This window comes from Pteronotus mesoamericanus, unplaced genomic scaffold (assembly GCF_021234165.1).
Source record: "Pteronotus mesoamericanus isolate MK-2021 breed Mesoamerican mustached bat unplaced genomic scaffold, CSHL_Meso_final contig_657, whole genome shotgun sequence".
Lineage (NCBI taxonomy): Eukaryota > Metazoa > Chordata > Mammalia > Chiroptera > Mormoopidae > Pteronotus > Pteronotus mesoamericanus.
This window is the reverse complement of record NW_026555229.1, coordinates 3,969,818-3,996,012: the sequence shown is the minus strand read 5'-3', so window position 1 is coordinate 3,996,012 and position 26,195 is coordinate 3,969,818. Positions and strand designations below refer to the sequence as shown.

Below are 26,195 nucleotides of genomic sequence, written 5' to 3'. Positions count from 1 at the left end.
GTATACAGATGAGTCTTGGTGAATTTATTGTGTATCTACAAGTTTGCTAAATTCTTTGTCTCCAGTAATTTTTTGGTTAATTTCCTTAGTGGGAGCGTGTGTATGTGTGTGTTAAAAACATTTAACATGATATCTGTCGTCTTAAGTTAAGTGTACAGTACCTTATTAATGACTAGGTAAAATGTTGTACAGCAGACCACGGGAGCTATTTATCTTGCTTGACTGAAACTTTGTGAATTTTCTTAGATTTTTTTTTTTAGTTATATAATTACGCCAAAATAAAAATCTTGATTTCTCCTTCCACAGCCTAGTATTTCCTAGTCTCCAAATCATCCTATTTTTAATTCTTCACATAATACTTAGAAATATCTGAAATTTTAGTTTGCTTTTTATTGTCTGATGTGTTTTCTCCCTCTTAAATTTTAAATTCCGTGACGGCAGTCTTGCCTTGTTCGTTGATGTATCCACAGTGCCTAGACCAAACAGCACCTGGCACAGACTAGGCACCAATTAATATGTGTTGTTAAATGAATAATCTCTATAACAATCAGTGTTTTAATTTTTCTCTTCTCTATATCTATACGCAGTTTTTCTTGAACAACTACTATGGCAAATTAAAGGGGTGAAAATAGGCTTTCTTGATATTTTTTTCCAGTGTTATTTAGGGGAGTGACTGTATTAGCTGCTGACTTTTGGTTTAAAGCATGTTTATACCTCAAGGGTCAGTTTCACCAGATAACTTTATTTCAGCAGGTTTTTTCTCCTTTCTCCAGTCACTGTGTGTGTATGTGTGTGTGTTCATTTGGGTCATCGTTTTTGAATATTTTTTTATTTCTTAAATCTCTTATGACACAACTTATTCATGTATCTGTTCCAGGTATTTGTAACTTCACATATTTGAAAATTATGAGATTTCCCAAGATTGGCAAGCATGTAGTGTGTTCTTCAGCCTCATACAGCAAGATAGAAGTCTTTACAAAGCCGTTCTATTTTATGCTTCTTTTTATAAGACTAAAAAAGATAGATGGCTAGTTCCTTAAATGCAACATGACAGTGCTTTCCTTTGAGTCATATTAAAAGGTATTGGAAGTCATCTGTATTTCCAGTAGTCACATGGTGAAATCTGGCATGGCTCACAAATTCTCATTCTGAAAATTTGTCTTGGATATCTCCACAAGTTGTTCTTTATGGCCTCACATACCTCGCCTTCGGGGTGTAATGAGTTTTCCCCTCAGAGTCCCCGGTTTCTTAGTCCATGTCATTCTGATATCTTTTATTTATTGTAGTTATGACAGTCCTCAAAATTATGTACAGGTTTGCTCTTTTTCATGTAGGGAAGGCTGTGTTTCTTAAACCTTTTTAAGTCTTTTTTCAAATGCCTTCCTTAAAAGAAGGGTGGTGTTTAAAGTCTTAGTTGCTTAAAAGTGTAGCCAATTTTCAGAGGAAAATTAATTTTCTTTAGGCCAACAAAGTATTTTGTGTATGTTTGCAGTGTAGGAGTGGAGTGAGGGATGTTTAACTAGTAAAATCAAAAGGTTTTGAGAGATCAAGTCCTTGATGTAGAAAAAAGTCAGCCTTCAAAAAACTGCACTTTCCAAGTAGACGACATAGTTACTGCAAAGTTCACTGGTTAGGGGAACAAAGTTCCTAGTAAATATTGTATAGAAAGGGAAGTAGACTTTGTTCCAAGTGAGATTCTAGAAAGAATGCAAGCTCTTAGTTGATACTTCTGTCTTTGGCTGTTTGTTTGTCGCCAGTTCTGAGTGATTGCCGACTTAAAAAGTGGAAAATTCATTTAGTGCTCACTATGTTAAGTTGCTTATAAGACCTGGGTTTTTGTTTTTGACGGTTTTATATGTGACAAATTGAATCTTGGAATTTTATCTTCCTTTTATTTCTTGGTTTGCAGATTGCAAAAGGAAACAAAAGTATCCAACTAAAGAGCTCTGTGAAAGGTTTTAGAGGGAGAGCTATTTCCCTAAAAGGAGTTTACTGCCTCAACTGGTAGAGTGGTTTTTCCTGTGGTCAGGCTGCTTTTGTTTTTTAGGAAACAAGAAGCAGCTTTTCCTTGATTATTGGTGTGATGGCTGAAAAGTAGATTTTCTCATGGGATCCCCACAGGTGTTAGGAGGTAGCGCTATCATAGTTGTTAGTTTCATTTGAGGAGCTCTTCTGTAGAAGATTTAGTCTGAAGATTTATTTTTTCAAATATACTTTGGCTTTTTCACTTTTATTTTTTAGGCTGTGCGTGTTACAAAACCCAAAATCCCAGAAGCCATAAGAAGAAATTTTGAGTTAATGTGAGTAATATGCATGGGATCCCAATATTCTATTTAGGGCTGTCTGCATAGTAATATACCAGTCTAGGGGAAACATGTGTATTATTCTCTTCCATACTTTAATTCTAGTAATATTGCCTATTCTAGTGTTGTAATTCCCACTAGATTCTTGCAGTTTTCTCTTTATATACGGACATTTCAGGAGCAGCTTCAGTGGCCAAGGATGCAGTTTACTGTAGAACTCTTGTTGGAAGCCTAAGGAGTTATAATTTCGTTTTCAATAATACCTTGAATTAAATGCTAATAGAGGAGAGAAAGAGTTCTAGCTATTAAGGTTTAAGAGAGTGCCTGTATTTTGTTACAGTGTTATAATGGTAAGAATAGACTCCTTATTGGTATAACATCTAGTTTGTATGTGATTGTGTATCTAAATTTTAGATCTGGGTCTTTACAATTTTCCTTTGGAGAAGCTTTTCCTGGGTTACTCCTGGTAGTCTTCTCTTTATGTGTCCAGGGCCGACTGGATACGAGAAATTACTTGCTTGACATGTTTCTAAGTGCTTTGGAAGATCCCATGTAGGAGAATACCTACTACAGTTACAAATGGCAATATTATTCTCATATGACAGACTGAGAAGAAACTAAAGCCTTTAGGAAATTTGATTGACATGTTAAGAGGAAAAATAGGAAATGCTAGAAAGGTAACTTTGCAATAGTCAAGAATACAACAGATGTAATGTCTAAATACAAGGGGTAGAAGATGTAATAATACTTCATGGAGTGATATACTTCTGAGTCCTAATGTTCCCAAGTCTGTATCTTCTATTATGCAGAGTTTTATTTCCATTTTTTTCATTGCAAGAAAGGAACTCTTTAAAACTTAAGCGCAGAGTGTCAGACTGAATAGATCATGGGTCTGATCCATTTATAGAAAAAGTATTTATTGAAGGCTAAGTATGGTCTTAGGCTTTCTATGTCATGGCTTCTGGTGATGGAAAGATGAATGCTATGTGTTCTCTGCCCTCAAATTCCTATGCATATCCAGAATGTCATTTCATGTCTTTATCAGTGTTGGAAGGAGGGAAGGGGGGAGAGAGCTTTCAGTAAATGTTTTGGGGAAACCATTGGAGGTACTTTTCAGATAATTCTGGATCCGTCCTAGTTTTATATACTACTGGATTTCCAGAATTGAAGCCACTTTGGGATCATCCAGTCTAACCTGCCCTGTGGTCACCCCGTCACCACGTGTGCGTGCTTGGTGATAGGCCAGTTCTTTCCATGATTAGAAAGCTCAGACTCTGGGCTAATGGAAAGCACATTTTTTTCTTACATTGAGCTCCAGTTTATCGCCTAGTAAACTGCCATCTAGTTACATCTTCTGTACAGCAAATAAGGCCGCTGCACAAGGATGTCTGCGTGAGGAGGGGCTGAAATCTAGCTCCGTTCTCCCTTTCAAACCATACGCCTGTGGGACTGCATCTGCCCAGAGGTTGATGCCTTTTGCTAATTGGCCCGGAGGTACTGTGTGGACTAGCAGGAGGCCTAACAGCAAAGGAAGCATTGTATACTCCAGATACTTCGATATACTCCAGATACTTCCAAGTCCCGGGCCTTTCCATGATACAGTTAGAGGAAGAGTTCAGATTAAAAGTCACATGCACTAAATTTAATTCCTATCTCCAGGTGACTTTGGGCAAATCGTATAACCTTTCAACCTCAGATTCATTACATGCATCATAGAGTATCACCCCTCTTGCCTACTTCCTGGGTCAAAAAGTTCTTTTTGAGGACGCCGTACAGAGTCAGTATTAAGTACCTATGACTGCACATCATTTCTCATTTTTATAATACTTTGTCCACAGGGAGGCTGAGAAGACAAAACTTCTTATAGCTACCCAGAAACAGAAGGTGGTGGAGAAAGAAGCTGAGACAGAGAGGAAAAAGGCTATTATAGGTACTTGGATTTCTTTCTGAAATGATTGTCTCTAAGTACTTGTATTGTGAATTTGCCCTCTTCTTTGTCAGCTTCATGTTAGGACTTATATGAACTTGCATCATATATAGTTTAGGACTTACTAGGACTTAAATGAAATTGCATCATATATAGTTTAGAATTCTGGAAACTTCTTTATACAGTCAGATGTCCTAAACCCTTTCAAAGCAGATGAGGCCAGTGCTTAGGTGTTTTGGCTCTGCACCATGTTGTGGTCTTTCTTAAGGACAGGGAAAGTGGGCAGGGTTTGGGGGCAGCTTTAGTCTCTGTGGAGTAGCGCTATTGTTTAGACAAATTAAGAATAGGGAAGTTTTGAGCAAAAGCTCAAGATTATAGTATGATTCTTTGCTGTTGACATGCACCTTGTTTTATCTGGGTAAATAAATATAACAATCGAAAGCAGCAGAGTTGCTTACAGCTCATTTTGAATCAGTGACTTCCCCTAACACTCCACGGTACTGTGGACTTTTGGACTGCCATCTTAGGCTCCCAGTTTTTTGTTGTTTGGATGCTGAAAGTTTAAGGAGTTTTTCATTAAATATTTCAAATATACAGAATATACTGAGAACAGTTTAAGGAAGGCTTAAGTTTTTGCCATATTTCCTTCAGATCATACTTGCTTTAAGAAAAAATGTATCTATTTGAAGCCTGTGAAATGTCCTTTGTACCCTTCCCTGGTCTGTCCTTTCAGAGCAGCTTTTATTCTGAAGTTTATATTTCTGCCCATATTTTTATACTTTCACTGTGTAAGTATGCAATCAACAATTCACACATTGTTTTAAAGTTCATTTTTTAACTAGTGAGTATTTTCTTCTGTGAGTGAGCCTGTATTTATTCTGATGGAGCACTAATGAACAGTTACGTAGTTTCTGGTTTTTCCTTACCACAAAGAGCGCTGCAGCGACGCCCTCTGCAGGTCTCTGCACACACGCAGTTGCCCTGGAGTAGTGTTACTCACCGCGTGGTGTGGGTCAGTGCCCAGTGCCCTGTCACCAGCTTTTTGTTTCTGATCCACAGTGAGATGAGCACAGAAATGGAGAATGGGTGTTCGGAAGTTCTTACGGACATTTTCCTTTTTTTTTTTTTTTAATGTCGAATCTAATAAAAAATTGGAGCTTGTGTTTTTAAAATTGGAGCAGACTTTTTAAAATTTATGCCAGTTTGATGGTGGGCATTGTGTCACCTAATTTCAGTTGAATTTCCCTCACTACTCTGAAGTTGAATGTTGTTTATTGGTCTTTGCAGGTTTCCTTTTTCTTGTAGTATGTTAATTGCCTGTTAATATCATTAGTCCATTATTTGATTCCTTTTTTGAACTGATAGTAGAAGTTTTCTGTATCTTCTGGATATTAATCCTTTCCCAGGTTTAGGCACCGCAAGTATCTTTTCTCAACTTGTGGCTTATCTTTGAACTTTATGTTTTACACACACACACACGCACACACACACACACACACACACACACACACACAAAATTTATAATTTAATTTTCAGGTAATCAGGTTCATCAATTTTTTCCTTTCTGGTATGTGCTTTTCTTATCTTGTTTAAGAATTCTTTCTCAACCCCAAAGTAATGAGTTTATTGTAAAAGTCTTATCGTTTTGCTTTTCCTCTTTAAGTCTTGAATCTATCTGTACTTGATTTCAGTGTTTAGTGTGACATAGGAATTCAGTGTTATTTTTTCAAATAGTAAGCCAGTTGGTTTTAGACTATTTATTAAACAGTTCATCATTTCCTCTCCTTTTTTAAATTTTTTATTTATTGATTACAAAGCAGAACAGGGCGGGGGGCAGGTTTGTTGTTCTACTTATTTACGCATTCATTGATTGCTCCTTGTATGTGCCCTGACCTGAGATCAAACCTGCAACCTTGGCATATCGGGAAGACACTAAGCAGCTGAGCTTCCCCGGGGCATTTCCTCTACTTAACTTCTAATGCCATGTTGGTTACATGATAAGATCCTATGTATGATTTGTGCTGTTGCTCTGGTCTCTATTTAGTTTCAATTTCTTGGGCTGTCTTTCTCCAGTATTATCTTGTTTTAATTATCGTAGCTATTCTGTTAAATTAAGTCTTACTATCTGGGAGAGCAAGTTCCTCCTTAACTATTTACCTGAACTGTTCCTAACTATTCCTAAAATTGGCTTGAACTTTCCTGGGCTCTTTATTCTTCCATGTGCATTTTAGAATCTATAAAATGCGGGTGGTACTGAGCTTTCAATTGGAATTTCATTACCCTATGTACACCACTTTGTAGAGAATTACAATGTTGATGCTATTGAGTCTTATAAATCTGTTATATTTCTCCATTTATGAGAAATGTCTTTCCAAAAAGTGTCATCATTTTCTCTTAAAATTCTTGGATATTTTTTGATAGAGAGTGATTTCTATATACTTACTACCTTTTTGCTATTATAATACACTCCTTTTTTAAAGATACTTTTTCCTAACTTTTTGCTTTTGTATAGGAATGCTGTTGATTTTTTTTTACTTAGCAGTCATACTCAGAATGCTATTTCTCATAGTCTGTTGGGTTTCCCATGCGAGCAATCATGTTGTCTTCAGATCAATCCTGTTTTTCTCTTTGTAGTCCCACACTTTTTAGTTCTATCTTACTACTTTAGGCTGTGCCTTGTTGAAAAGAAAGGTGGTGATAGGCAGTCTTGTCTTGGTCCTAACTTTACACAGTTCCACTGGTGTTGGCTGTACTTAACTTCTGTTGGGTTAATGAAGTTTCCTTCTGCCTTTGCTTGCCAAGAGATTTTATCATGACTGGCTGTTAACACTTTTACAGTGTTTTTCTATAGTTGTTGAAATGACCATATGCTTTTTCTTCTCAAAGCTGCTAACATGGTGAATTATATTAATAGATTTCCTATTACTGGATTATTTTGTCACCCTGGGATAAACCCATTTGGTCATAATGTAGAACATTCACCCCAGTACGTTTGTCTATATAGTTTGTGATTTCCGTAACATGTTTACTTTGATTTTCATAAATGAGATCAGCTTATAATTTTTTTCCCTTCTATTCTTAATGTCAGGGGTATTTTTGTTTTTGTTTTGTTTTTTGTATCATGCTTACACTAGCCTCAAAATGAGTTGCAGGACATTTCTTTTCTAGAGCATTTTGTATAAAATACGTACTGTCTCCTTTTTGTAGAGTTGGGGGAACTCACTCATAGAAACGATCATGGTCTAGTGGGGTTTGTGCTTTTTTGTGTGCTTGTTTCTTGTGGTGATAGTTAACCTACTGGTGCAGCTTCTTTATTGCATATATGTCTGTTCAGGTATTGGTTTCTTTTTAAGTCAGTTTTGATAGTATGTTTTTTTTTTTTTTTTTTTTTTAGAAAATTGTCTTTTTCATCTGCTATTGTAAATCTGAGGACGTACATTTATAGGACTCTTTTTATTTTTAAAATCCTCTGCCAAATCTTATATGCTCCCCTTTTATGTTTAATGATGTTTTATTCGTGCCTTGTTTTCCTTAATCAGTTTTGACAGAGGCCTGTCTTATTTATTCATCTTTTCAGAGACCTAGATTTTAATTTAGTGGATTTTCTTGTCACTTTCTTTTCAATTATATTATTTATACTTAGGTTTATTATTTCTTCCCTTCTACCTTTTTTGGGGTTACTTACTGGTTCTTTTATAACTTCTTGAGTTACTTAATTCCTTAGTTGCAGTCCTTTCTACTGGAAAAATCTAAGATTATATATTTTCTTCTAAGTTCTGCTTTATGTATATCTGAAGTTTTTAAAAACATTTCCATTATGATTTCTTCTTTGACTCATGAATTACTAAAAGTATGTTTTTGATTTCTAATTGAGTGAGTTTTGAGGGGGCTATCTTTTTAGTGTTGATTTCCATTGCTATTGCATTATAGTCAAAAAACATGATCTGTTATATAGATTTCTAAGTATTTGTTGAAATTTGCTTTGTGGCCTGTCAATACATGATCCTCTTTTAGTAAATGTTCTGTGTGTTTTAAAAGATTGTATAGCCTCTATATGTTGAATGCAGGTTTCTCTATATACCCATTAGTTCTGGCTGGTGGTGCTCACATCTTCTGTATTCTAACTTTTGCCACCTTGGTCTGTCAATTACTGAGAGAGGTGTTTTAAAATTTCCCACTAGGACCATGAACTTGTTAATGTATATATTTTTTTCTTGCTGTATTTTGGGGCTATATCATTTAGAGCATTCAGGTTTAGTATTGTTTCATCTCCCTGGAAAATTTTACCTGTTATGTACTAACCCTCTTTATCTCAGACATGCTTTTTGGCTTAAGGTCTGTTTTGTCTGATGATAATATAGCTCTGCCAGATTTCTCTTGATTAGTTATTTTCTTGATGTATCTTTTCACATCCTTTTACTTTCAACTTTTCTATATCATTATGTTTTAGGTGTGTCTCTTGTAAACAGCATATAGCTGGATTTTGTTATCTTATCCAATGTGAGAATCTGTCTTTTAACTGGTGAGTTTAGTCTTTTTATATTTATTGTGGTTACTGCTATATTTGGATTTGTTTATATCATTAATTTTGTGCTATTTACCATGCATCTTTTTCTCTGCTTATTTTTTCCTCTTTTGTGATTGGTATGGAATTGAATGAATTGTCTTTATTCTTTTACTTGATTGAAAGTTTTTCTTTCAGTTTGTAGAATGTATAACTAGTCATGACCTGTAAAACATTAACAAGCATACCTGACTTGACAAAGTCTAAAGTTAATCATCCTTTCTGTCTTCTTCTTGAGCAATACCTTAGAATGCTTTAAGTGTCCTCCAATTTTTCATATTATTGTTGTCTACTATTTTAGTTTCATGTTTTTATTTTCCCATTGATCCCTATAGTAAACATTTATTTTGATTTACATGTATTATGTAATTCTTTTCTTCTCCATTGTTTCTGGAAATTAATTTTTTTTCCTGCTAGTTTTTTCATTAAAGGCTAAGGAGTGGAAACTTACCAGTCTTCCTTGATCTGAAATGCGTTTGTTTCATTCTTAAATGTAATTTAGCCTACAGTTCTAAGCCCAACTAAATTTATTATCCCTTGTTACTTTAGCTATATATTTTTTGTTTTGCCTCTTTTTTTACTTTTAAGAGTTTTCTCTTTGTCTCTGGGTATTCTCCAGTGTTACTGTGGTGTGTCTAGGTAGAGAAAAGCTTGCTTCTCGCTAGGCTGGTAGGTACAGTTTTTCAGTCTCAGTGGAGTTGCAGCCCTTTAGCTGTGTACTGGAATCTCGGTTCCCACATCTCAAGGCCTCGTCTCCTGGCCCTGCCTGGGCAGTGACCCAGGTCCTCCTTTACTTGCCTGTTAGTCACCTGAGGCTGCCACCACACAGGCCCTCCGCTCTTGCATTGCTTAGGTCTCTTGAGGGTTGCCCGTTCTTTCTTAGAATCTCAGCCATGTGTTAAAAAACAAATGTGTTGTATTTTGTCTGTCACTTTAAAGGTAAAAATTTTCGATTGGTGTGCTGCAAAAATTTTTAGAACATGCAATACCTGATTATTTAGTCAGGGGCACCGACCTGTTTCCCGTAGATTGGCAAGTAAGAAGAATGACAACCAACACAATAGCCGTCCGGTATGAATGCATCAAAATTCTACCTTTTTTGGTCAGGTTAGCAAAAAATAAAAGTTTTTGGTGTGCTGCAGAATTTTAGTAATCCGTTTCTGTGTGCCATGAGATGAAAAAGGTTGAAAATCGCTGCTTTCAGGTGTTATTCACTGAAGGATTTTCTCATTAGCCTACCCCACCATTTTTCCAGACTAGAAGTTTTGTCATGCTCTTCATGGGTTTATCCCCACACGTCTAAAATCAGCATGAAATGGGATTATGGCAGCCGTTCCCCTGTGTTGAGACACCATCCTCTGGGTTCCAGCTGCAGGCAGTAGGTCCCTTACCTTTTATTCAAGTTTTATCTTGTGTTTCTGCTTATAGCTCAGTTTTCAGCCCAGTCGAATATAGTAGTCTACTCTTAGAATGGTGTGATATAAATTGTGATTTTATGCTGATGGGGAACTAGGGAAGTATGCCCTGAAGTATAGTTGATAAAGGCTACGGTCTTCTAGGAAGGAGAAGCCACTTGGCAATTTTCTTTCCATTATGCACTCTTCCTGGGAAGTGCATAAAGTATGTAAAAGTTTCCAACTCACCTTCTTGGGCTGAAAAGGAGAATTGAGAATGGTCTTCAAGAATTACAGTGATTGAAATGAAAGTGTAATTAGAACCTTTTTTCCCTGATAGTGAATCCTTTGGTTAGGCCAAAGGTTTCCTGAGTGTTTCTTATTTTATTTTCTCTACCTGTAACAACCTGCTGCAGCTAACTTGTTCCCTCTCAACATTGTTTTAACATTCTCAGATGAATTAGCCTGCTTTCTCTTTCATCTTCCACAGCAATCAGAATATTTCTTTGCTGATACTATTTTCATTTTGCAAGTCAGTGCTTCATCCATTGAGCCACACCAGCCAGGGCTCTTTTCTGATACTACTTTCCTTGTGCCATTTCCTTGATGGCAGTTTGACAGTTGATCCTAAATACATTAAAGCTAAAGTCCTTAGGCTGTCACTCAAGACAGGGCCTTCTAGCCCTCTTTCTGTTCTTACATTTTGTTGTGTTCTCTTGTCAGCTGGCTCTGTATTACCTCTTCTTGTGACTTGCTCATTTGTTTGTTCTTGTCTTTGTTTACCTTCTCCCATGTCCCCCTAGGTCACGTCCATTATTTTATTTAGGATTTCTTCTAGAAGGCCTTCCTTTCTTTCTCCTGCCACATTATAGAATTGTTGTACCTTGCCATGCATTTATGTTGCTCTGTTTTTGTTCTGAGTATTTTCATGAAGTATCTTTTTTTTCCCATTAACTTATGGACCATTGCTATTTAATCCCTTGAAGGACTGGAACTCTTACTCTTACCTTTTGTACTCCTTCTTCCAACAAAATTATCACTGTCCAAATAGAACAGTAAAGTAGGAAACAAATTCCCTTTTTGTTTTCTGTTGAGTTGTTTACAGTCTGGGTAGATAAAACTTGATGAAACAGTCCATAGCCCCTTATATGATTAAATATTAGACTGTGTGGTGCTGATTCTAAGGACCTGTGGAACTAGAGAAATGTGTTTGAATATTTCTTTTGTGTGTAATTATAGAAGCAGAGAAGATTGCACAAGTGGCAAAAATTCGATTTCAGCAGAAGGTGATGGAGAAAGAAACTGAAAAGCGCATTTCTGAAATTGAAGGTACATCAGGGAAAAAGAGGCTCTGACTATCCTAATCTGCCTCTCTTCCCTAAGGGATTGGACTCTTATGGGTGGGAAACCATACACAGAATAGTCTGGAGGAAGTGGCTGACCTAATCTGGACAGTTTTGTGTTTTCTTTAAGATTTTATTTATTTTTAGAGAGGGGAAGGGAGGGAGAGAAACATCAGTGTGTGGTTGCCTCTCAGCACTCCCTCCTGGGGGACGTGGCCTGCAAAGCAGGCCTGTGCCCTGACTGGGAAATGAACCGGCAGCCCTTTGGTTCGCAGGCCGGGACTCGGTCCACTGAGCTACACCAGGCAGGGCTCTAGACAAATTTTTAGAAATTGCCAGTATATAACAAGCTCTTGGTTTGGTTTGTGACTATGACTAACTCAGCCTTTCCTTTCCCAACTTAAAATGGGGTTTATTAGCTCCCATTTTCTTCTTTGGCCATACAATAATTACCCATAATCGGCTGTAAAGAATGTACAAGATGAGAAACCCCAGCACAACCAGTTTTTCTACCTGTCAAGCCCCCCAAAAAAATTAGCTGGAGGAAAAAACCCCAGTTTTCACAGAGGTTCTCAAACTCCTTGATTTCACAGTGTGAGATGTTGCTGTTCCTGGCTCATAGTCTTGTAGACCAAACATTGAACCCCTTTTGCTTACATACTGCTGCTTCCTTCCTGTCGTTCTGCATTAACTGATTTTGGATCAGATTTGCAGTGGGTAGAGAGAATGCAATAAATAGAGCTGAACTTTCATGTGTGGATTTAGTTACTTCGCTGGAAGCGAAGAGCCTGGGTGGGATGTGATTGTGATACTTCAACGATGTAGAGGGGGGGTGGGTGGAGGAAAGAAAGAGCAACATTAGGTGGAAAAGGAAGTCGAGGCAAATGAGCTGAGAGTTGTTCAGCGTTGACAAGAATATTCCCCTTCCAGAACAAACTGTCCGTGGATTTAAAATCTGCTAGTGTTGTAATATGCCTTTAAAGTAATGTAAGTGGTCAAATATCAGGCACTGGAGAAAAGGACTCCTACTTAAGATCCAGTCTGATCTGCGTCCAGCTGAGGAAATGAATTGCAAGTTAACTTTGTTGTAATTTTCCTGACTATTGTGTTTGCTAGATGCTGCTTTCCTGGCCCGAGAGAAGGCGAAAGCAGATGCTGAGTATTATGCCGCCCAGAAATACGCCACTTCAAACAAGGTGCCTGCCTCCCCATGCCAGTCTCCTAGTAATACAGCTTGGGGTTTTGTTTTCCCTTGTGGGGAACCTGTAAGTGTGAGAGAGGTGATTTCATCCAGTGTCAAAGAGCTAGTGTTACCATCACACACCCTCTACAATCAGCCAATTATTTCAAGTGCAAGATAACATTTCACACTTCATTGGGGAGGGAATTTTTTATATTTGCTTATAAAAATGGGGACCTATGACAAAGGCAGACAGATTTATAAAAACAAATGCCATATAGCCATTCATTTGTACTGTTGAATAAGAGCTCAATGATCAAGAAAATTGAGGGACTTCAGAAATGACAACAGGACGCAGAAGAGTAAACGTCACTTAGAGTGGCTTTCCGCAGAAGGTAATTTTTTTTTTTTTTTTTTTTTTTTGAGTCGATGCTAAGCTTGTTTAAAGCAGTGTTTCTCATTAGAGGCGTTCTTGGCATTTTGGAGTGAGATGCTTTTCCATTGTTGAAGATTATCTTGTGCATTATGGGTTATTTTGGATCCCAAGCTCTTGCTTTCTAAATGTCAGTATGCTCGCCAATTATTGTAACAGTCAACACCCCTTTCCCCACTCGTTTCCAAATGCACCCAGTCAGTGCTGCTTGTTTACTGCATTTGAAAAAATGTTCTAGTCATGAGGACTTTTTGTGTGTAATAAGAAAAGAGGAAGGAAGTTGGGTGATACATGGGTGACCAATTTTTGTGTAGGGACCTGGGATAAGTTTAGGTCTAGAGAATACATGCCCAGTGAGCAGGAATCATTTGGCTAAGAAGCAGCTAGAATCCCTATGTTATTCTGAGAAGGGAAGGATGAGACCAAGTTTTGTAAGGTTATTGTAGAGTAGATTGAGACAGATAAAGAGGAAGCTAAGGTGTATGATACAGTTTGAAGAATTCGAGTCAAGATTGAAAATGTAAAGAGGGCTTAAACTTTTTTGATTTAGAAAGGAACAACATTATCTGTATTCGGAAGAACTGGTAAGACACGATAGGTGACAGAATGAGGCTTCTCAGTTCTGTGAAATCGAGTATGAACTTAGAAATACACTTAACATATTGGAGGACACAGCTCTTTAGAAACAGAGTGGAGTTTGGTCAAGATGAAGGCGAGATGAGAAACTTGAGCTTACAGAACTAACATTCCAACTCTGTCGTGGGAGAGGCTGGTCAGGCACAGATATTTAGACGTTGCCATTGAGGTCAGCCTTACGCTGAAAGGGGCAGGAAATAGTTTTATGCCACTTTGGAAATTGCTATTCATATATTGGTCTATATTTGATAAAGCTTAGGGAGTAATTTGGTTATGCACTGTGATCCGATTTGATGACAGTGTTTCTGCGGGGATTATGAGTCCGCTGGAAAAGGTGTAGGTGCAGGGAGTGGAAGGTGTCAGAGGACCATGAAGGACAAGGTGGGCTTTGACCTGGAGGACAGGCTGGGACTTGAGATAAGGTTCTGAGGGGCTTTTGGAGTACATTTTAAGGAACACTGGAAATAGCTGAGTTTTCATTAAACCCAGAGAGATTGTGGTTGGATATATCACAACATCATGATGGAACAAAAAGAGTTTAGGTGTTTTTGTTGTTTTTACATCCTGAGAGAGATCTGATGAGTGACAAACATCTGTCCATCACAAACAGTTTAAACATCCAGTTTCTGGGTAGAGGCAAGGGGCCAGACCAGGTGATTCCTTGAGATGTTTCCCAGTTCTGGAGGGTGATCAGGAAAAGCAGAATCACAGGTCGTGGATCATAAGGTTACAGGCCCCGGCCCTTCCTCTGAAGCTGTGCCACTCTATCCCTTAACCCCGTCACCTCTCCGGAGAGCTAGCACAAATTCCAGACTGATTCCAGGTGGGATCAGCTAGATGAAATGGGGACGTATATGCAAAAGTGTCAGCCGCCAGCTATTGTGGAAGTGCTATTATCATTACTTAGTAAGTTACTGTTCCCCAAAACCACCCTCAATCTCCAAACCTTTTTTTCCCATTCTTTTTAAAATTTTTCTTAAGAAATGAACAGCTTCTCCCTACATCAAGACAGAGCTTGTTGAAGGAACTTCAAGTGTGGAATATAGCTATTACTGTGATAGCCACACTTCAGAGTGAGTGAGGGTCATGGGCAACAACTCAGATTTCAGGGATAATGCCAGAGCGATAGGGAAAATGTGTGTAGGGAAGGCGGGAGATGAGTTCTGCACCAGAATGTCCTGACGCCTTTGCTCTTGTGTGCCCCCACACAGCACAAATTGACCCCGGAGTACCTGGAGCTCAGAAGGTTCCAGGCCATCGCTTCCAATAGCAAGATCTACTTCGGCAGCAACATTCCCAGCATGTTCGTGGACTCCTTTTGTGCTGTGAAATATTCAGATGTTAGGACTGGCAGGAAAAGCTCTCTCCTCCCTAAGGAGGTTCTTGAACCCTCTGGAGAGAGCCCCGTCCAGAAGAAGGAGAGCATAGGTTGATGCAAGGAGTGGAAATGTTCGCCCATGTCAACATGTGTTCCAAGAGGTTCTGTGGGAACAGTGGTAATACGACTCTCCGTGCTTGTGTGCTCAGCCTCTCCTGTGGCGGTCCTGGCTTGTCAGCTGATTCCAGGATAGAGCCCGCTGTCTGGCACCCAGACGGTCTTTTCAGCTGCAGTGTTGTCAAGTATTCGGTGTGTGGGTTCCTTTCGCAACTGGTACTCGGGAAAGAGGGAAAGTCAAATGCTAAGATACTGCCTGCACTGGAATGGTAAACACTAAATACATAACAAGCTGTGCTTTTTAAAGCTGAGAATATTGAATAATGTTTACATTGGTCCCCAGGGATATGTGTTCTCAGCCTTCAAGGGATAGAAGGCCAGAAAGAAGACGGCCAGCCTGTGGTGAGAGCAAAGGAGACTCAGTACTCCTGGTCCCAGGCCCCCGAATCCAGTCCCAGCGTTCCTCCCTGTGACTGGCATCTGGTCTGCGGAAGTTCCGCAGGAAACGAGCTTCCACTTGAGCAACCATTTACTTGATACGATTTACACCTCCTTCTTTTCCTACAGCTGAGCAGGTGGCCTGCTGGAGCTCGCACTTGCTACTCAGCCAGATTCCTTTAGAGATTCCTAATCAGTAGTTGATTTCATTAGTAGGCACAGAGATAGAGCTTGGTTTGAAGTTTGGCATGAGATGAAACCTTGACTTTAAACCAAAGCTCTGGGGACCTGCATTCTCTTCCATTGGGTGATGATCATCTGTGTCACTGCCCTAGGCCCTATGTGACTAAGGTACCTGGTTTCTAGTCACAGACAACTCCTATGTCACCTTTCAGCTCTGGCTGGCCAAGAGCAAGACAGGGCTTTAACGAGAAATAAAAGCCGCATACAATTCTTAGCTCTTCACAGCACAGGATTGAGTCGTAACTGCAGGAAGTGTTGATTTTTAGCACTGGATTTGGGGTACATCATTTGCCCCAGTACCTCTGCCTAGAGGCTATATTCTGGGCTGCCATGGTTACTAGCACAGTGATTCTTCTCAATATTGTTCATCAGAAGCCTACGTAATGTGGAACAAAGAGTAACTTCGAGAGCAGCCTGGGTTATTTTTGTGTCCTTCCTTCTTGGCCCAGGGATGCTGAAATCAAAGTTCTCCACCTTTTCCTTCCCTAGGAGAGCAGGATTCCACTGCCTTCCTGGGCAGCCAGTGGGTGTAATTTTCCGTGAGAGGATGACAGTCACCGAGGTTTGTTGTTTTTTTGCCATGTATACTGCGCACCCATGTTTTTGTGCGCATTATGCATGGGATCATTATGCCCATTGTTATATCCATGGTGTGTAACCATTACAGCCCTGTATGATGCGCACCCTTCTCTTCCCTCAAAATTGGGGCAAAAAGGGTGCGGTATACATGGCAAAATACGGTAGCCTTGGGCTGTGAGAGACTTCTTTTATCTGGCCTTTTTTCCCCCATTAAGGTTAACTTTCCTGAAAGAGTGTGCCCCATAGTTGACCCTGATCATGCGCTGCTGAGTGAGGCCTTTTGTGTGGACTTTGTTCAAGCCAGACAGAAAAGTCATGGGGCCCCGTCCAGCACCTTTCTGCTGACTCAGTCCTGTCAGTCTCATGACAGCGTGTGGGTTGTGCCAAACACCAAACACGTTCTCTGGGGAAGGAATCTCGGAGTGGAGAGGGTGTTTCCCCACGGCCTTACCCTTCAGGGGCATTTGTAATATGGAGAGACTCATTTTTTTCATTTTTTGCTCCATTAATTGCATCCCTCCTTTATGGGTGAAGTTTGTGTTTTGTAGCCCTCTTCGAAAGATCTTTAGAATTGTAAAAATAAGTCCTCACCTGTCATATATTGTTGCTGCAGGTGGATGATTGTTGTGGGAAATCTGGATCATTGATCTTTGTGCTTGCTTGCTTAGAGATGTTTCCTACTCCCATGAGCTAAAGAAAGCTGCTGTCCCAAAGTGATAAGATGAGGGTTCTCTTACAAGCCAGGAGCCCTGGTGGCAGAGTTGAGGAACTGGGACTCCCATGAAGTTTTAAAGAAAGGACTTGCACTTGCAGTCCCCATGGAGTGTGTGCTTCCCTGTGCTCACTAGGTCTACCCCTCCTTCGGGAATGTCCCTTTTGGCAAATATACACTGTAATCTTGAGTTGAAATTTATATGTGAAGTGCTGCCTTTTTATACAAAAAAAGAAACCAAATAAAATTAGGTTATTTTCAGTGGTGATTTGTGTTTTATGTGTCTCCATTCTTTTCTCTCGTCTGAATATTCTCCCAAGGCTTTCTTGCCCGTTTCACTAGGTAGCCACTTTATTTACTAGTGTTACTTAACTACAGAGGCTTTTCTAATACTCTTCTGAGAACAGCATGGCCCTGGTATGACAATGTTGAAACAATTTTAAAAATATTTTCAATTACATTTGACATATATTAGTTTCAAGTATACAACAGTGATTAGACATTTGCATAATTTCTGAAGTGATCACTCGTACCTGGCATAAGAATTGGAAAGCAGGGTTTCTATTCTCCTGACTTAGAATTTAATGAGGGATTCCTGATTCTTCGTGGGGGGAGGGGGGTGTAGCCAGCTGCAGAGGAGGGAAGGGGAGGACGGAGCACGGTGCCCCTTCTAGAGGCTGCCTGCGAGCTGGAGGAAGGCTGGAGGCAGTTCTCTTGAAGCAGAGGAAGGATAAATTGTGTAAATTATAACTGAGAATGCTACGGTATAACTAACCTCACTTACTCAGGCGTTAGCCCAAGAGCCAGGGTTGGATGTCCTCTTCCCAAGCTCTCAATGTTGCGTCCCAGGGACCATGTCACGGTGATGTATGGGGAGCAGGGCTTGGTATTGGGAATTTTGAGAAAAGCAGTGCTTTTGCTCCCTGCTGCTCCCCTCCTGCTCTGGATCAGGTTGGGGTGGGGGAGGTGCGGGGAACAGGAGGCGGAGCTCAGACCACCTTCCCTGGCCCCAGGAACCTACTGGTACGTGGCCTGCGGGTTGGGGACCCCTGTCCTATGGGCCTTTGGTAGATACTGAAATGAAGTGATTTCGAATTAAGTGACTTCCTCTTGCTGTGGGGAAGGACCTCTGTGATTAGAAGGGGTGACTTCGAGTAGCTTGGGAGTGAAGTCCCGCATGTGTGCTTCCAAGGCTTTGTGTGACTTGCCATCCCCACCTGACCTGTCCAGCCCAGGTTCCTGACTGTACATTCCGTATGTATTTGCATATATTGTTCCATCTGCCTGGCTCACATTTCCTCTCCTATAGCTCCAGCTTCCTTTGCTAACTCCTAATGGCAGTCTTCACTTCAGAGAGATCACCCTGCCCTGCTTGCCCAGGTCAGCACCCCATGATTCCCTCTGTAACATTTCCCATGCCTGGCATTATCTGCTTAATGTCTGTTCCCATAATTCAGCTCTCTGGGGGCGGAGACTGTGACCCTCCTCCTCCCTGATGGAGCATCTATTACTCATGCCTACCACAGCACCTGACCCATATGAGTTAAGTCATTTTTGTTGCATGGAAGAGCGAAAGGACGAATGTGAAATGCAGGTTGTCTAGTGGGAAAGAAGAAGGACATAGGACTTAGGCTAGCGTGTCCATGTCAGGATTTAATGTGCATCTTGGGCAGTTACCTATCGTCTCGGACCTGTTTTCCCATCCTTGAAGGGCTCTTCAGTGGATTTCAGCAACTAGCAGAGTGGGAATTGTTGGGAGTGTTAGTGCACCCATGCTGTACGAGTCAGCATATGTTTCTGACTCTGGAGAGGGTATAAGTTCCTGCAGTGGAGAGAGCACTGGGCCTGACATACATGTGTGTCGTAAAAGACATTGAGTTGTGTCTTCAGCAGCTGTGAGCTAAGCTACCCGGAGTTGGAACCTGGACCACAGCCATCCAGGAAAATCTGAACAAGCTGGCCCAGCTCCTCAGCTTACTCCTGATCTGTTGTCTTTGAGTAAGCATTTAGAACTCGAGTTGGTTCTTGAACAGCATGGCGGTTAGGAGCACCGACCCCCTGCAGAGTCAAAAATCTCCAGGGAGTTTTTGACTTCCTGGAAGCCTTAGAGATAGCAGTTGATTAACACATAGTTTATATGTTATTTGCATTATTGTATTATATTATTTCAATAAATTAAGCTGGAGAAAACATTTTATTTAGAAAATCATAAATTTATGGTATTTATTGAAAAGAAAACATGTTCTCCAAGTGGACCTATGCAACTTAAACCCATGTTGTTCAAATGTCAGCTGTAATTTTCTGTTACTTCATTGCTCACTCCAATTGCCCATTATTACATAGATCATAACTCAGAATGACATTTTACTTGTTTTCCTTACCTACCTTTCCGTCCTTTTTTCTTATTTTCCAACCATTTTTCCTCTTTACATCTGCTGCAGACTGAACGTATCTTCCTAGAGTTCCTGTGTTGCAGCCCTAATCCCCAGTGTGATGGCATTTGGAGGTGGGGCTTTTTGGAGGTAAACCAGTTGTGAGGATGGAGCCCTCATGAGTGGAGTTGGTTCCCTTACACGATGAGACACAAGAAAGATGTCTGTCTCTTGGCCACATGAGGACACAGCAAGAAGGCAGCCATCTGCAAACAAGGAAGAGGACTCTCGCCAGACACCAAATCAATTGCCTAGCATTTTTACCTTGGTTTCTCATTCTCCAGAACTATGAGAAATGAATTGTTTAGGCCACCCTGTTTATGATCTTTTGTGCCCACAGCCTGAGCAGACTAAGACACCTTCTGATTCTAATTTTTACCCTCAAATATTTTTCTTTCTTTTTTTCCTAGAAGTATTTATTGGGCATCTAGTGTGTGCTAGCTGCTGAGACAACAAAGAGACATAGAGCCTTGTGTGTTGGGGTTGGGGGCGGGGGTGGTACGCCAACAGAAGGCACTTAGGGTGTGGTAAGTAACACGGAAGGGTGCACACTGGGTGCAAGAGGCACAAATGAGAGTCAGCACCACCTTGTGGGTTCTAAGAGGCAAATTCCGGCTTGAGCCAGATTTTAAAGGATGGACAGGAGGTCGCCAGGCAACTGAAGAGTGCTAGTGAAATGTGTCCCAGGCAGTGGGAGCGCCAGATGCTATATTACACTGCAATTTGCCGGGTCCCCTTGCCTCAATAGTGCCATGCATGCACTTAACATGTTATGTTTCACTACAGACATCCTCCACACCACAGAAGCTGCAGTCGTTCTGCACGTAACTCAGACACACGCACAAGTGTCTGGAAGAACAACCCTCAACCAGTGGGAGACAGGAACGCAAGTGGTCAGAGGTGAGGCGACCCGTCAAACCTTTTCAGGGAGACAGCAACCCTCCTGACCCAACGGGAGAAACAATGCCAATATCAAATGGAATATAATCCATCAAGTGTTTGGGTGTGTGGATGTGCCAGGAAACCTAAACCATGTAAAGCAGCGGTCCTCAGCTTTTTGGCACCGCAGGCCGGTTTCATGGGAGACAGTATTTCCATGGACAGTGTGGGGTGGAGGAGGACGGGCAGATGGAGGATGACTTGGGGATGATTCAATCACATTACATTTATTGTGCACATTATTTCTATTATTGTTACATTGTAATATATAATGAAATAATACACCTCACCATAATGCAGAATCAGTGGGTACCCTGAGCTTGTTTTCCTGCAACTAGATGGTCCCATCTAGGGGTGATGGGAGAAAGGGGCACCCAAAGTGTGTTGCTTACGCCCAGTCTACTCCATAATCTTGTTTTGGTTGCTGTCACTGCAGAAAACATTGCCTCACAAAGATAGGATGTTGGTAGTGGAAGCAGGCTCTTCAGGGCTCCTGTGGCAATCTCAGGATATTCCATTTTGACTTTATTATTATTTTTTCTATTTTTTTACTTCAACAATCTTTTTTTTTTCCTTCATGCCTACTGAAAATCTGCCTGTAGACAAGGCAATTCATTCTTCTAATAAAAGTACCCCTGTCTACATATGCAAGGCCTTCATCAGATCCACGGTGAGCATGTGGTATGTCACATCGTATTCTACAGGTGCGTTTTCTTGTGAGTCTGTGGGGTTATAATCAATTCTTCCTGGAAATATTAGCCTCTCACTAACTGTCTCTTTGATCAGTAGATGCTGTGCTCCATGTAGAAGGCAGGTGGTAGGTGCATTAAATCAGCTATCTTGCTCTCGTGAATTTGTATTCTTGTAACACGTAGGTCTTGTCGGCCTCTGGTAAAGTCTCATGTCATTCATTCTGATAAGCACTCCATCGATTCTCAGAAGGACCTGCAACAGCAGGAGAAAGCTGGAAGGCATTGCTCTAATTTTCACACTTGGACTTGAAACTCCATGATCATGAAGTTCATCCTCAAATGGAACTTCAAAGAACTTAATGTGTTCTTTGCTTTCAGTTTCTCTGTATCCACATGGTCTGTTGCAGGTACAACCTTTAGCTTCAGTGATTCTCCAAGTAATGTTCCCTTCTAATCTGTTCTATAGGCCTAGTCATATGGTTTTAAACCTCCTTGTGGTGTTCACCCTCCATCCTCTTTCATGCTGCTCTTTAGCACGGGCTACTCTTTGAGCTATTCCTTGGTAGTTATTTATATGGAAAAGCATCTGTAGCATTGAACTCAATCCAAAAGCCAGAATAGTGCTGGATTCTTACAACATTGTCTCCAAACATCATTTCAGGTGGGGGGCGGGGAGGTGTATGGCATATGCAACCCATCAGCTAACCTCTCTGCAGACTTCATGATGCGGGTCTTGGTAGCCATCAGCTTCCAGGGCCCGAAGGAGAGATCCCGCTGGCTGCTCTGAAGGCCATGAATCATCATGGCAAAGGAGGGGACTGAATGGGCCAAGAAGAATGGGTTAGAGCAGCAGTGGCAACAGACACAGGTTCCCCTGCCTTGCTGGGGCTCAGCACCACCCCCCAACCCCTCCTTGACCTTAAATCGCTCACCTCCTGCTGTGTGGCCCCAGTTCCTAAAGTGGCCTGGGGGTTGGGGAAGCCTGGTGTAAAGTATTGGACCCACAGTGAATAAAATAGTGAAGAAGACAGATACCATCTCTGCCCTTTCAGAATCAACAGTCTAATGGAAGGGAGACCTTAATCAAACAATTCCAGCTATGAGAAGACTATATCAATGAAAGAAATGTAGAGCTAGGAGTGTATGGGGGAACAAAAAGCAGAGGGAGATTAAGAATGAGAACTTACATTAGGCAGTTAAAGATCAGAGGATAACAATAGTAACAAGACAACCCAATTTTTAAATGGGCAAAAGATGCCAATATTTCTTCAGAGAAGATATATAAATGGCTAGCAAGAACAAGAAAGATATTCAACATCATTAGCCATTAGTGGAAGATCAATGAAAACTGTGAGATACTCCATACCCAGTAGGAGGGCTACAACAACAACAACAAAATCAGACTGTAACAAGTGTTGGAAAGGATGAAAAATTGGGGTCCTCCTATCTTAACAGTAGGAATGTGAAACGGTGCAGCCACTTTGAAATATATTTAGACAGTTCCTCAAAATGTTACACAGAGTTGCTACATGACCTAGCAATTCCGCTTCTAGGTCTCTAGGTAAAAGAATTAAGACATGTCTACACAAACTGAATTGCTTGGGTAATAGTGTAAAGACCTCAATTCAAGAACCTTCCAAAAATACAACGACCTTTAATTACAGGCCCAACATTATTGTAAGAATGGGAGCACCTAAAGATGAAACTGGCAAAGTAGGTGTCCATATTGACGGAGCTAGATCCTGGTGGGCCGTCTAAGCTTGTTATAAATCAGTGACTCTTTTCAAAAATGAGACATTTCAAGCAACAACTTTCCGAACGTAAAATTCAAAACGGAATGCTATTTACATCAGCATCCACAAATATGAACTACTTAGGTATAAGTCTAGCAAAATATGTACAAGAGTTGTTTGAGGAAAATGACAATACTTTGATGAACACCAAGGAAGAACTAGAAAAAGGGAGAGAGATTCCAAGTTCACGGGTAGAACAACTCCATATTGTGAAGACGCAGCTTCTTCCCAACTTGATCAATACATTCCATGCAATGATCAAAATCCCAACAAGTTATTTTCTGGATATCAACAAACCGATTGGAGAGTTTCTATGGAGGGGCAAAAGACCCAGCGTATCCAACACAACAGTGAAGGAAATAACAAAGTTGGAAGACTGACACCACGTCACTTCAAGACACTATAGAAGAGCAGTAATCAAGACAGTGTTGTATGGACAAAAGAATACACAAGTAGGTCGGTGGGACAGAATAGATTGTCCAGAGACAGAGCCACATAAATAGAGTCAACTGAACTTTGATAAAGGAGCAAAGGCAATACAATGGGGAAAAAAATAGTTTTTCAACAACGGTGGTGGAACAACTGGACAGCCACTTGCAAAGAAATGAATCTAAACACAGACCTCACACCCTTCAGAAATATTAACTCAAAATGGATCATAGGCCTTCACGTAAAATACAAAAGTCTAAAACTCCTGGAAGATGACACAGGAGAAAACCTAGATGACCTCGGATCTGGCTATGACTGTGTAGGTTCTTTTTTTGGTCTGCAAAAGACCATGCTAAGGGAAAGAGAAGACAAGCATAGAGCGGGAGAAAGCATTTGCAGAAGACACATCTGACAAGGGACAGTTACCCAAAATATACAAAGGACTTAAAACTCAACAATACGAAAATAATCCAATAGAAAAGTAGGCCAAAGACCTTTGCAGACACCAAACCAAAGAAGATACACAGATGGCAAATATGCCTGTGAAAAGATGTTCTGAATCATCTGTTGCCAGGACAATGCAAATGAAAACAACAATGAGATACCACCCCACACCTCCTATAATGGCCCAAATCCAGAACACTGACAACACAAGATACGGGTGAGGATGCAGAGCAAGAGGAACACTCATTCATTGTTGATGAAAATGCAAAAGGGTACAGCCACATTATAAGGTAGTTATAGCTTACAGAACTAAACATACTCTTACCATATGATCAAGCAATTGTACCCCTTGGTATTTGGGCTAACAACTTGAAAACTTACATTTGCCCCAGCTGGTGTGGCTCAACGGATTTAGTGCCGGCCTGCAAACCAAATGGTCACTGGTTCAATTCCCAGTCAGGGCATGTGCCTGGATTGTGGGCCAGTTCCCCAAGTAGAGTGCGTGGGGGAGGAAACCACACATTGATGTTTCTTCCCTCTCTCCCTCCCTTCCCTTGTCTCTACAAAAAAAAAAGAATACAATCTTAAAAAAAAAAAAAAAGGAAAACGTAACATCTACATAAAAACTTGCACACAGATGTTTATAGTAGCTTTATTTGTACTTACTCAAACTTGGAAGCAACTAAGATGTCCTCCAGTGAGTGAATGGATAAATAAACTGGAGTAACTTCCAGACAACGGGATATTAGTTGGCGATAAAAAGAAATGAGCTGTCAAGCCACGACGTGACATGGAGAAACTTTAAGTGCATATTACTAAGTGAAAGAAGCCAATGTGAAAAGGCTCTATGCTATATGATTCCAACTCTATGACATACTAGAAAAGGCCAGACTATGAAAACAATACAAAGGTCAGTGGTTGCCAAGGGTTGGGGGTGAGGAAGAATAAATAGGTCGAGTACAGGGGATTTTTAAGGCAGGGAAAATAGCCTGTAATGGGTGTCCAACCTTTTGGCATCTCTGGGCCACGCTGGAAGAAGAAGAGTTGTCTTGGGACACACATTAAACGCACAAACACTAAGGAAGTCTGATAAGCAAAAAAACCAAAAAAGGTTTCAGTTAATTTACAGTTTAGTGCTGGGCCACATTCATGGCCGGATTGTGCCGCACGCAGCCCACGGGCTGTGGGTGGGACACCCCCGCGAGCATAATGGTGCATATGTGTCATTATACGTTTGTCAAAACCCACTGATACACACATCAAGATTGAACAGCAGTGCCAGTGACGGACTTAGGTTCACACGTGTCAGTGTCGGCTCCCTGGTCGCAACAAGTCTGACTCAGGGTTTTGATGGTGGGGGCGGAGGGTGCGTGGGAGCTCTCTGTACTTCCCACTCAATTTTTCTGCGGAACTAAAAGTCCTCTAAAAACATGAAGTGATGAAATAAAAATCTGTCTAAAAAGACAAAAACAAATCCTTCATGTTTTTCAGCAAGGGAGTGACACGTTGATGTTGTTTTAAATCTGCTCTTATACTTGGGTTTCACTTCAGTTCGTATGACTCTTTCGCCTCTTAAATCTGCTCTCTCCCAATGCGCTTCCAACATCTCACTGCATTTATTCACCTACTTTCAACATCCAAAAGAACATTACAGGCCGAACTGTTGAGGCTTTTCCAAGTCAGTGCTTTACCTCACTGTGAAATGTCTGCAAATGAATACTTGGGAGGAGCAAAAGCATCAGTGGACAGTGGTTCCACAGAAGGTGCTGGAGGGAACATGGAAACGTGTCTGAGGTCTTTAAACTAATTCCCTCTCCCTGGGCTCTCCACGTGCAAACCCATCATTGGCTGTGGCTCCACGCCAGCTTACACGCCCTAAGGCTAATGGACACAAGCATGCAAGCTAATAAGCGATTTTGTTTCCTGGAAATAGTCTGATGTGAGAAATACAGAGAGCTGGCTCTGAATTCAGTGCAATAATGTTCGTTATAATAAGTAAAGAAAACCACAGTCGATTTCTTTTTAGATTTAGAGAAAAGATTTATCATAGTAAAAATTCCCCATGAAATAATCTATAGACATTACTGTTAATAGTAAGACCCCAAAGAATAAATCACTAAGAACATGAATGATCTGAAATGCAAATGCAAATGAGAGAACATTTTTCAAACCCCACCTGAGTGAAGATTTTCTTTTCTTTTTTTTATTGGAGTAAAATATACATTAAACTGACCATTTTAACAGTTTTGAGTTGTGCAGTTGAGCGGCAGTCAGTGCGT

The 26,195-nt window shown here is 40.6% G+C and overlaps 1 protein-coding gene and 1 pseudogene across 2 annotated transcripts in view; one reads left to right on the top strand and one right to left on the bottom strand.

Moving 5' to 3' along the window:
- The window catches only part of ERLIN1 (ER lipid raft associated 1), a 36,576-nt gene extending 19,128 nt beyond the window's left edge, over positions 1-17,448 (top strand). For both annotated transcript variants that reach the window (XM_054581352.1, XM_054581353.1), the window contains 5 exons: positions 2,242-2,300; positions 4,142-4,233; positions 11,428-11,517; positions 12,648-12,727; positions 14,992-17,448. In XM_054581352.1, coding sequence (XP_054437327.1) covers positions 2,242-2,300; positions 4,142-4,233; positions 11,428-11,517; positions 12,648-12,727; positions 14,992-15,213 — 543 coding nt within the window. In that variant the 3' untranslated portion in view covers positions 15,214-17,448. The remainder of the gene's footprint in view (positions 1-2,241; positions 2,301-4,141; positions 4,234-11,427; positions 11,518-12,647; positions 12,728-14,991) is intronic.
- A 3,749-nt stretch (positions 17,449-21,197) lies between these two features.
- Positions 21,198-22,054, bottom strand: LOC129077033 (TIP41-like protein; annotated as a pseudogene).
- Positions 22,055-26,195: the final 4,141 nt, after the last annotated feature.